General features: G+C 45.3%; 1 protein-coding gene across 2 annotated transcripts in view; it reads right to left on the reverse strand.

Moving 5' to 3' along the window:
- Positions 1-5,537: 5,537 nt before the first annotated feature.
- The window catches only part of Osbp (oxysterol binding protein), a 192,407-nt gene continuing 185,928 nt past the window's right edge, over positions 5,538-12,016 (reverse strand). The window contains exons 8-9 of one of the 2 annotated variants that reach the window (XM_084597322.1): positions 10,159-10,231; positions 5,828-6,027 (exon numbers count right to left, since the gene is read on the reverse strand). In XM_084597322.1, the coding sequence (XP_084453448.1) occupies positions 5,978-6,027; positions 10,159-10,231 (123 nt within the window). In that variant the 3' untranslated portion in view covers positions 5,828-5,977. Of the gene's footprint in view, positions 6,028-10,158; positions 10,232-12,016 lie in introns of both variants that reach the window. The other variant, XM_084597320.1, reaches the window with a different exon arrangement.

Genomic DNA, 12,016 nt, shown 5'->3' on the forward strand with positions numbered 1-12,016 from the left:
AATTTATACATATTTTGAATCCTTACTACATTATATGTCTGAAGAGCTTGTCGAGTGTGGGCAAAGTAACCAAGATTTGCTATATGACGAATGGTTTTCTTTTGAAGGAGATAAATTTTCTCCATGTTTGTTTTAGTAGTTGTGAGCCAAACTAAAGAACAATAATTCATACACGAGACAAGTAATGCATTATATATCTGAAGTTTTATTTTAGAAGGAAGAAAAGTACGGCAACAAGAAATTGCACGTCACTGATGATAGCTTATTAACAACTGAACATACGAATCCCAGGTCCACTGATTCTTTCCACTGATGTGCTTCCACGTGCCATTTATGATTGTATTCTGCCAAGAACAACATAAAAAGGGCTGCAAAGCCTCTATGCCCAAGGCGATTGAGGGCTCTGAGCAGCAGAGGATGGGAGATTGGGAGATTCTAGTTCCCATGCTTTGTCACAGAGCAAAACAGCGCAAACTTCACAATGGACAGAGAAGGGCAGATGAGACACAGGCGCTGTGTCTCGTCTGGCCTTCTCTGTCCTTTGTGAAGTTTGCGCTGTTTTGCTCTGTGATGAACCAACTAGCTCGAGATGTTTTCCCCATGCTTTGTACTATGCCAGAGTGATGTTTCAGCTGCTTCCTCTGGCACTCTGTCGCCTCATCAGAGAAGGTAAGGAGAATGCGCATTTCCCATGGCACTTGGTTGTATTGTTACAAAGTGCTGTTACGTATTCCTGAATAGCACTCATGTTAGTTCATGTAGCGGCATGGGTGGCTGAACGCCTTTCCAAAATTGGGGGCGGGGGGATTTGCTCATAGGAGAGGAAGTTGCCTAGGCGGGTAATGGAGGCGTGCATCTGTATGAGAGTGCAGACCTGTAGAATCACTACTGCACAACAATAACATATTAACTGGAAATATATTATAGCACTCGCCAAAGTATTGTTTTACAAATGAACCCCAATCTCCATCAGCAGTAGCCATGCGATAAGTTTGTGGGGTTTAATGTCCCAAAGCGACTAAGGCTATGTAGAGGACTCCGGAATTTTCGACCACCTGGGGTTCTTTAACATGCACTGACATCGCACAGCATGCGGACACCACTCTGTTTCGCATAGCCATGTGACACTTGTGAAAATCCAAGCACAAAGAAATGTCAAGAGGACGAACTACAGTGTAAGAACTTCAAGCAAACCTTTGCTGGGCTTATCAAAGCCAACAACAGAAGGTATGAAGGAATTGAGCTAATTATCTGAATGATACATGAAATGCAGAAGAGGTTGGCAATAAACTGATGGGCTTGTATAAAGACTCATGAAGCCTGCTCGTCTTCATAATCATTTTTAAGTTAAGAAACCAAGCTTAAGACCATAAGCTAGAATGTGTGGGGTACGTGAGGTACCAGAAATTGTTTAATTGAAAAATTTTCACTATGTCCTACAGATTTAAACTCTATGTGGAGTGGGGCTTTAATTTACAAAGTTGTGAAGTATTTCCAATCATGGATAAGCACACTACTGAGCTCCAGAGAGACTAATTTGGCAGTCTAACAGTTTGTGAACTACCTTACTGAAGATCCGGTGCCCAAATAAATATTTTCACCTCCTCCCAGCGTCGACTAGGGATACTCGACGGCCTTTGTGAAGGAACTGTGATGAATTTTGCTTAGTACTCTTTTACAAACAAGTCTTTAGGTGCCTAGAATGCAGCACCATCATAGCATAGATTCACAATATACAATAATCATCACTGGAAAAGACGAAGTCGACTATTTTAGATGGCGTTCAGGCGAGTTGTGTTGCCCACCTACCATTCAAGTGCTCCATAATTGAATTTAATTTGCCAGCTTCATGGGCACAAAGCGCCCAGCGATAGGAAACTGGAGTGACGAGATGCCTACCTTGTGTATCACAACTCAGTGCGTACTACAAAATTTTCTTTTGGCATTTAAGCAATCGTGGCTAGAGCACAGACAGGTTTACTTAAGATTCGAGTAAGCAATGGATAAATGTCTGATGAGAATTTTGCATGAAATGTCTTTGCACAGACTGCAGATGCATAGTTTGTAAAAATTGACAAAGCATCAAATTTTATTTCTTAGTCATGCAATACAGTACTTTGCTACCTTCCATCTCTAAACTTCTACAAGGTAAAGAGCACCCTTTTCCTCAAATTATAAGGCGTTCTAGTCTTTGGGGGTGTTATTTGGCATACACTAAGTGGCTGAGAAGCAAGCCTTGTTGCCTGGTAAAGATGGTATGTGCGATAATTGCAATGATACAATCCTTTTAATATCTGAGTCAAGAGAATGTTCAGTGTCATTGACTCGACTTTTCTTGTCGCCCTCTGCGCCGCATGTTCCACACACAGGCATCCGCCGGTCCTCTTCAGTGCAATAGGTTGATGTGGATGGCAGGCCTTTCAGCTGCATTGTTAAAAAACACAATTAGAACAATGAAAAATACTAGCAGTAAATGAAACGAGCACTATGGTTCATAGAAATTGTATAAATATAAAAATATGGTAATGAAAGCCTCTGCAAACTGAGTACAAATAAAATAACTTCACAAAGGAGTCAGCAACAAAAATTGGAGAAAAAATTGCTCAATTCCTTTGCCAAAGATATGCAACATTTTAAGAAACATGTTTAAAATAACAGATTAAAATAACAATCATATGCTGTTTCACAGTCTAGTAAAAAGGTCTACCTTAATAAAAGGACAAGTCGCTCTTCTTATACCATGCTCGAGTTATTAGCCACGAAAATGCGTAGAAGCATATTCTTCTTCAAGCAGAACTTTTTTTTCTCCTGAAATCTCTTCCTAGTAGTACTTGCAGCTTATAGAGAACCGGTTATATATCATGTAACCAGAAAAGTTCCAAGCTCAGAAGCTGGTGTTATAAAAAAAAAAAAAAACTTGCTACCCATCCTACACAAGCGGTGCCATGCTCCCTTAACCTTCAACCAGGCCAGTGGCAAAGTACTGGGTGAGATACTATGTAAAACATGTTATGGTCCGAACAATTTAGGCACACAGCTTTAGGCACCCAAATGAGAAAGGCACATACATCCAGGGCGTGTGCCTTGCAACTACTGTGTAGAGTGCACAGAAGGGGAGCCAAAGTTGCCATCATAATTTCACTTTCACTTCAGTTGTTGAATCACTTTACTGGTTCAAGCATCAAAGGAGCAAGATGAAATTGAGGGTGACTTACCATGCAGGCCAACAGAAAGCATAGTTTTATGGTTTACTTTCCTGTCTGCTCTTTTAACAACTTCCTTAGCAACTTTTTTTTTTTAACCCTGTAACTGGGTTGGAAGTACATCATCGACAGGTAGACACAAGCCAGGCAGGCCGAGCAGCGTGTGAATACGACACAATACGAAATTTATACTAACAAGCTTCTCGATCACGTGTCTGAGGGAGCGAAAATTTCCGAGGGCCTCGCTAGAGAACGAGTTTATAATATCCGGTAGCCTAGAAATACACACACGAAAGAGGCGATGCAGCACGCACGCTTTTCAAAGGCATCACTCATCACGCTCGCACTCTCGAGGAAAGCAAATGCACACGTGCACGTCACACAGACAGTCGGCGTACCGACATAACACGCAAACGCAAGACACCTGCATCCTCAAATTGACACCTAGCAATGCAAGCGGCACCATCAATCATGAAAGAATTGTTGCACTAGTTCAGTGAAATGCGCTGTTAATTTAAACTGCACTATCGTGCACAAGCTAAACCTCATCAAAAACAAAATTCGTTTAAAATCATGATGACCCTTCTCGTTACTAATAGCTTCATATATTATTCTTGGAAACGAAAACATACCGCTGACTGGGAAAAAAACTAGCGGCAACAAGCTCGACGACCGGAGGCTCGTAAGATGAGCGTGGCGCCTTTCCATTCACGCTGAATATTTGCGAAAGCGTTGAGGTCCTTACCTGTAGTAATATGTAAACACAGTGCAGTGCCAACGTGCTTCCGTAAAAGCATCGGCGATGCAGTAACACGTCGCTTTTCTCCACGGCAAATTTCATAAACACGTTTGTCAGCTGATCACAATATCCCGCCGGCGCCTGAACTTTGGTCTGATAGTCCCTGGGGCACTTGGGGCAAGTCAGAATGAAGCGTGAACCGCACAAACGAGACCAATCTTCTCAAAACACCTCAAATTTCGCCAAAAGCTAGGAACAGCAATACATTTTAAAAGGACGAGTTGCGCGCAGACCTCGATACTGCCGCCATCTTGTCCAGACTTCGCAGCTCCTCCTGTCGTTCATTAGAGTTGCGAATTACTGATACAAATACCTTCGCAAAGCTTTAACTTACTTTGTATAAGCACTACCAGTTCTGTGTTTACTAATACAATTATTGGAGATTTCACAGCTAATATTGTATATATAAGATCTATTTTTTATGTACCCGCTTTTCACATTGTTTTCTCTGTATTTTGTTTTGCCCACTCCCCTTTGAAATGCCTCTACAGCCCTGATGGTAAAGACAAATAAATAAATAAAACACACCCTGAAACTTGTAGTCAGCGGCTTCAGTTATAAGAGGTCAGTTGCGACTTAACCAGAGCTAAAATGCTGCGCGAGCAGTCCTTTGCTGAAGATGCGAGAGCGCGGTAGGCTGCGGGCGGCGCTGCTGGTACTCACCCAGTTTGCAGCACTACTGGCAGCGGCCGCCGGCATTCAGCGCTCGCGGTGCCCCCGGGCAGGCAACGGCCGGCACACTAGCAAATATATTCTAGGCACTATAGTATTACGTACGTTGAAGACTACATATCTGAACTCGTTAATGTTTATGGTTACCTTTGTTTATTTTGGAACATTGAGGCGATGCTCATTTTAAGAAGTAATGCCGCGAACCATTCAAATCTCTATTTGTCGTTTTTTAACAGCTGCCGGCATGCGGCCTGGCTTCACTATTATTGTAGCGCACGAATCGATTATGTACTCTGTTTGTTCATGCTCGTGGTCGCAAGACGTGGCTTTATTATCTCCTTTATTGCGGAAGATGCTCTGAGATGTATTGCAAAGGATCCCAGTCATGCAGATGTTTCCACAATTTTCCAGGTTATGGTAGTCACCAACTGAGCGCTGAAAAGTGAAACGGGCATTTGCTGTTCGACGACGAGTGAGCACGCTTGTTCCTATCACCGCTGCCAAGCTCCTTGTATCTTGTGCAGGCGCAAGTCAGCCCAATAAATAGTTTATTCCAGTGAGTTTCAAGCCCCTTCATTTGTCGCCAACGGCACTGTCGCCACTACATTGCAACATGAATATAGTTGACTTGTTCATTACACTGCATTTTTTTCCTTGAAGTAACGTTCAGACTGCACCCATGATTTTACACCCTGGCCATTTTGTTGCACTTTTGGATGGTGCTAGAGCAATGCCTCCACAAGAGCTTGGATTAGTGCATTGCATAATCGAAAGCAAGCCTTCAACAGCATAAATTGTCTTCTCCATTGATGGAGGTTGTCTCAGCTGAGATAAGGCAGGCAGAGAGGATACAAGGACGCACACATTATAAAACCAAGAACTTTAATTCCCTAAAAAACAGAACATTTATATCCTTCGTGTGTGTGTGTGTGTTGCGTGCACGTGTCTCAGTTCATGAACATATATATAATATAATATATCGCAGGCTCTCCAACAACAGCTCTTCTCAGCAGCAAAGGCATGGAAGCAGTATCGCATCATCAACGGGGATCTCCTGTTCCCTCCTTCTCCGAAGGGTTGCATTAAACGTAATATTACTATGGCGGAAGATATTAATCCTCTTCAGGACGACAGGTAGATGGCGGGGCAGCGTTCCCACTGGCCCTGCTCCTTGCAGGCCCAGTACTCGTTCTGATAGACGTGGATCGGGTTGCCCGTGATGGGGTCCGTCTCCTTGCGGAACCAGACAGGCTCGTACCCGACATAGGGGCGGCCCTGGGCGGCCGCAGCCTCCGCCTCTGCCTCACGCTGACGGCGCGTGGCACGCTGCTTCTCCTCCAGCTGAAGTTTCACCTGCGTACACCACCACCCGCGCACTACACCATCTCTGCCTCCACAAGTGAAGTCAGCGGTTACAGCACCCACAAGGCGGCACCATCACAGCCTAAGTAACTGCAGCTGCCTCTGCCTTAACTTGGGGATCTCTTTCGACCATTTTCAGGCTGCTCACAAATTGGTGCAGGTGTTTTCCTGCCACAAAATTTTCATAATATTACTTCCACAGAAAATATCACCACCAAACAATTTCTGCAGACCACGGCACAGCCACAGAAAAGCTCCTCTCACAAGATAAGCACCAAGACATAAAATGAGCCTACTGCGAATGCTAGCTACAGTGCTGCAGAGGCCAAGAAATTCAGCAGTGCCATTACTAGACACACGGAACAGCAAAGCGATCAATGGCTTTTACTCGTCAGAGGTATGTTTCATTCATGTGATCGCTTACTAGACAATTGTGTAGCATCGTCAACGACATGTGAAATGAATGAAAAAGCAACCACGAAGATGTCAACTTAGAAAGCAAGAACACTGAAGACATTTGTCATAACCTTCAAACCATCTTTGCTACCCTTTGACTGCAGTGCCATATATAGAGTCAAACCCGGAGATCGCGAAATAGTTCAATATATCAATAATTCGATATACAGAAATCAGCTTCAGACACCACTTGCGATCGTGAAAAATGATACCGTATTTGTCGCGTAATCAAATCACTCGTGTAATGAACCCACCCTACACTTTTGTCGCCGAGAATTAGAAGAAAAAAATATATGTTTGTCGGTGGTGTGTCCCTCCGTTTCTGTCACCAGATCCACAGTTCATTTATTGGCAGCGCGGCAAGATGCTGTGCAGCGAAAACATCGCGGCGTGATTATCTTTTGACTACACTTTTGACGTCATCTCCTGCGGTGGCGGGAAGCAAACTTGGCAGAGTGCCCGTGATGGCTTGATTGAACAAGCCTGGTTCGATTTATTACACCGCGTTTGGGGCGAGTAGAGTCCACTGCCACAAAATCATTGCAAAGCATGATAGCAGCAAACACCGTTTAAAGCGAACAGTGCTAACAGCCACTGTTATGATCGCAGCTGACCACATGCTTTCGTTGATTCATAGATGCAAGGACGAACGACTCTTGCAAAAAGAAAGAAAAAAAATCTGCAGTTTCTTAACGTCCGCAGCCGCCGTAGCTTAAGCTATGCCGCATGTTCAGCACGATGACAAGAATGGACGACTCTTGCAAAAAAAGAAAACCATGCCGCTTCTTAACATCTGCAGCCGCCACAGCTTACGCTGCACCGCACGTTAAGCACGATGACAAGGATGGACTCTCACAAAAAAGAAAAATCTGCCGCATCTTAACGTTCGCAGCCGCTACCCTACGCCGCACGTTCAGCACTATGACACAAGACGCGCATCGCACGTCGCCTGCCGCACACAGAGGGTTCACAACACGCTCTAAAGAAAGCGTCCGACACTTTGTCTGCCTCGGGCGCAATGTCAGCGCATGTGTAGTGCGTGCTGCTGCGAATGAAGACTGGGAAAGAGAGAGAAAGGAGAGAGAAAAAGAATGGGCACATGCTTGCGCTTCACTTCCCCTCTCAAGCACCACAGCTGCGTTGGCTGCGTCTGCTCTGCAGCTCAGTTCAGTTCAGTTCAGTCGTGTCCGACTCTTCGTGACCTTATGGACCATATCACGCCACGCTTTCCGGTCTCTTACTATCTTCCTAACATCACATAACTTCATCTGCAGCGCCTCGAGGATGCCAACTAACCATCGCGTTCGCTGCCTACCCCTTCTCCAGCGACCCTCAACCTTTCCCAACATCAAATCTTTCTCCAGCGACTCTTCTCTTCTCATCAGATGACCAAAGTAGCTGAGCTTTAACTTTAGAATTTGACCCTTCAATGAGCAGTCAGGGTTTATGGTCGACAATATCGACTGATTTGATCTTCTGGCAGTCCAAGGAACTCTCAAGAGTCTTCGCCAGCACCAGAATTCAAATGCGTCAATTCTTCGGTGGTCAGCCTTCTTCACAGTCCAACTCTCGCATCCATAAATCACAACTGGAAAGACCATAGCACGAGTTATATGGATCTCGGTTGGCAATCTAATGTCTCTGCTCTTTACTAGGCGGTCAAGGCTAGCCATGGCTCTTTTTCCCAGAAGCAGGCGTCTCCTAATTTCATGACTGCAGTCTCCTTCCGGGGTAGCCTTGGAGCCCAAGAAGAAAAAATCTGTCGCAGCTTCCACTTCTTGTTCCTTGTTGCTCCAGGACTTGATAGGGCAAGACACCATGATCTTTGTCTTTTTAATGTTCAGTTTAAGCCCAAACTTCTCATTCTCTTCTCGTACGCGCATCAGAAGTCTCTTGAGTTCCACTTCAGTTTCTGCCATTAAAGTGGTATCGTCCGCATATCTAAGGTTGCTGAGTGGCCGTTGCCAAACCAGTTCCCTGTCATTTTCCCGCACATGGCTTGCAAATGCCACGTGCTGGTGCGTGGCAAACGATCACCACAGATGCGCATGCCTTTAAAGAAAGGGCGCTGCGCTGAACTGCTCTCTTTCATTCCTTTCGCGCGTGGCTTGAGAACGTCACGCGGCAAACAGCTGAGGGTGATGCGATCGTCTTTGGGGAAGGCGCACCGTCCAGTGCGTGGTACGGAGTTCAATATATCAAACCGGGAAATCGGAGTTCGATTTACGACGCAGCTTTCCTATACTTTTACATGGAATTTTCAAGAGGATATTCCGCGAGTTCGATACAGTCGAGCCCCCTTATAACTGCCCCACTTAAGACGAACGCTCGCTTATCACGAACAAGTCCGGTACAACCGTCATGATATACATTAGGGCTATGGCACTTTTTCTTGGCTACAATAAACAACTGTGAGACTAGCCGATCGGCTACAGCGAACGCCTTAGAGCTGCAGACCACTTTCCACATGCTGAGATTCGTCAATCCTGTGCTCTGCAAGCTGCAACAATCAGCATTCCCGATTCTTCCGTGGCAACTCGCCCGAGGCATGAGGGGCGGTGCAGACGCAGCAAGCAGCTTCCCAATTTATCTCTTATGGCGTCTCGCAGGAGGAATGACTAGCGGCCGCAATGCGGCAAGCGACTTCCCGGATTATCTTTCACGGCATCTAAGACGGAGGCACGGAGGAGCGGTGACACGGCAAAGAAAGCGCCGAAACGAAAAAAAATTAAAAAATAGCAAGCTGAGCCCAGCACACAGGAGCCACGTAAACATGCAGGTCGAAGGAAAGACCGAGAGTAACATCTCATTCGCCATGGGACCCCATTCGTCACTGTCAGAGCAATGGTCAAGTTTGCTACCAATCGACAACGTAGCATGCAATGACGTGCTGTCAAACCTGCCTTCCCTTCCCCCTCACCCCTTCCCTGTATCCCCGCGTCTCAGATGCACACTCGTTTACTCGTTTTTCTTGCTTTCAGTTGTACTGAAACGTTATTTGTTTCCTAGTGGTGTGACGCCTATATTCAAGATGGCGGAATGACCAGCATATACTTCGACAGTGAAGCATAAAGCTTTGGACTTGGCCACAAAACTTTCAATACTTAAAGATCTTTCTCAAGGTGCGAAGAATCACGGACTGGTTAAAAAGCACGTTTTGTCAAAATCGACAATATCCACAATACTGAAAGAGAAAGATAAAATCTACAAGAGTGCCCCACGGACTCTGCGATGAGGAAGTGCCTACAGAAGGCCACCTATGCAGACGGAAGACGCGCTCCTTAAGTGGTTCCTTGACGCTCCGGCATGCAATGTGCCCATCAGCGGGCCGCTAATGTTGTCCAAGGCAATAGACCTTGCATTCCTCCTGAACTCCGAGATTTTTCCCCTAGAAACTGCTGGCTCCATCGCTTAAAGCTCTGCCACGGGATAATTTTCCAGTGCATCAATGGCAAATCGGCAGCAGTAAATGACAAAGACGTCGGTACGTGGCTGTCAACAAACTTGGCCCATGTATCAAGGTACGCTGAAAGTGACGCATATAACGCCACTGTAACGGCCCTATTCTACCAAACGCTGTCTGACAAAATGCATGCTATGATGGGCAACAAGTGTGCTGCCGATAAGCAAAGCAAAGTGCGGATAACTGTACTGCTGTGCACGAACATGGACGGAAGGGATCGGTGCTTGCCATTTGTCTTCGGCAAGTCAAGGCCACGTTGCTTCCGCACTTCCGTACCTGCGCAGTACAGACACAACTCAAAATCATGGATGACACGCGAGTTGTTCACGGAAATGGCTCATCGATTTTGACAGCAGCATGGCAAAGAGAGGGCGCACAGTTCTCATTCTTGACCACTGTACTGCCCATCATGTGCAGGCTCCATTAACGGCAGTTGAGCTGCTTTTTCTGCCCCCAAACGCAACATCAAAAGCGCAACTGCTGGACACTGGCATAATGTTTAAAGCGGCTTACTGGCGCCGTGTTGTGCCGCGGATGCTGATTGCAGTTATTCGCCCCACTGCCAATGTGCCTCTCCAGATCTCGCTGTACTCGGCGGTGGAAATGATCAAAGCAGCATGGATGGAAGTGATGCCCAATTCCATCTGGAGTTGTTTTCGCAAGGCCGACGCAACTGAAGCGGGCATTGAAGACCCTCAACAAAGCCAGCCTCATGACGACTTGTTGACGCTTATGGCGACTTCATGACGACCCGCTGTTGACCTGGCCAGTCGTGATATTGATTGGCAAGATTTTGTAGATGCGGACGACGCTGCTGGAGTCGCAGAGTCTTTTTGAGATGAGACGGTCATCCGGCAAGTGCGGGCATCAAGCAACGCCGCAGCATCAGATGACAACAACAGCAAGCCATCGGAGCCGGCGCCCGTAAGTGTGAGCACAGCACTGAACCATATTGAGGCACTTAAGTACATGTTTGGTATATTTTAAAGCCTTGGGAGATGCACACATTACAGCTTTGAACAAGCTTGAAACCGCTATCATCGGATGCGTGTTGTGCTTAAGAGGCAGACAACGACCACCAACTTTTTTTCTGAAATAAATTTTTTTTCACTGGTGTCGACATTTTAGCGGCCCATATATCATGAACTTCTGGATAAAACGAACGAATTCCACGTGACGCTCAGGTTCGTTATAAGCGGGCTCGACTGTATAACCAAAATTCGAATTATCCGGGTTCGACCGTATCGCAATGTATCGGTTGACTGCAGATATAGAACTAGCTCTTATCCTCCTAGATTACGATGCCTTTTGGTGTTAACAAAGTGCAACCGCATGGTCAAATGAACCCTGAAAATGAGTTAATATTAAGCTTGTTTCTAATATAATTGTTTTTCTTAAAGTAATTATGAAATATCAACACACACAGGGTATTGCAGCTTCCATTGTGTCTGCCATCATTTCCAAATGACATTTGATTTTGATGTTGCCAACTGCAGCGGAAGAGTCATTAATTTACGGAAGCAACCCTTGGTTACAGTGCCACTACATCTGCTCATGTGATAGGGGTATTAAACTCCAGTAAACTCCTAGTGCAACGTGCCCTTGCAAGTCTTAGTTCTTGAGATTTCATACTAGGTAATCTCTCCTTCTCTGACTTCCCTTTATTATAAACTCTCAAAATGACAAAAAAAAAAATAAATAAAATGTGAAAGACCGCACCGAACCAGAGGTTATTGCAGGCAAAAACCAATTGAAGATAAAAGAAAATGGGGAACTCCCAAGAGAAAATTTAAAGAAAGCCGATCAGAAGAAAAAGAAAACTATGGCATAAATGTTGGGTGGTAAAAGTGGTTTTTAGGGCAGAAATGCCCCGCGACTTCCCACATAGCTGCAAGCTTTTCCCACAAACATCTTGAGAAATGCAACTAACGAACGATGGGACAACAATGAACACCTAAAAAAAGCAGGCACTCTGCAATGGAATCACAAAGCCAGCATTCAAAAAATGGCTGATGCACTCCAAATAAACTGCCAATGGCCTGACACTTTCAGATTCTGTAG

Source organism: Amblyomma maculatum, chromosome 3, assembly GCF_055883805.1.
Source record: "Amblyomma maculatum isolate TAMU_Amacu chromosome 3, ASM5588380v1, whole genome shotgun sequence".
In the NCBI taxonomy this organism is placed as follows: domain Eukaryota; kingdom Metazoa; phylum Arthropoda; class Arachnida; order Ixodida; family Ixodidae; genus Amblyomma; species Amblyomma maculatum.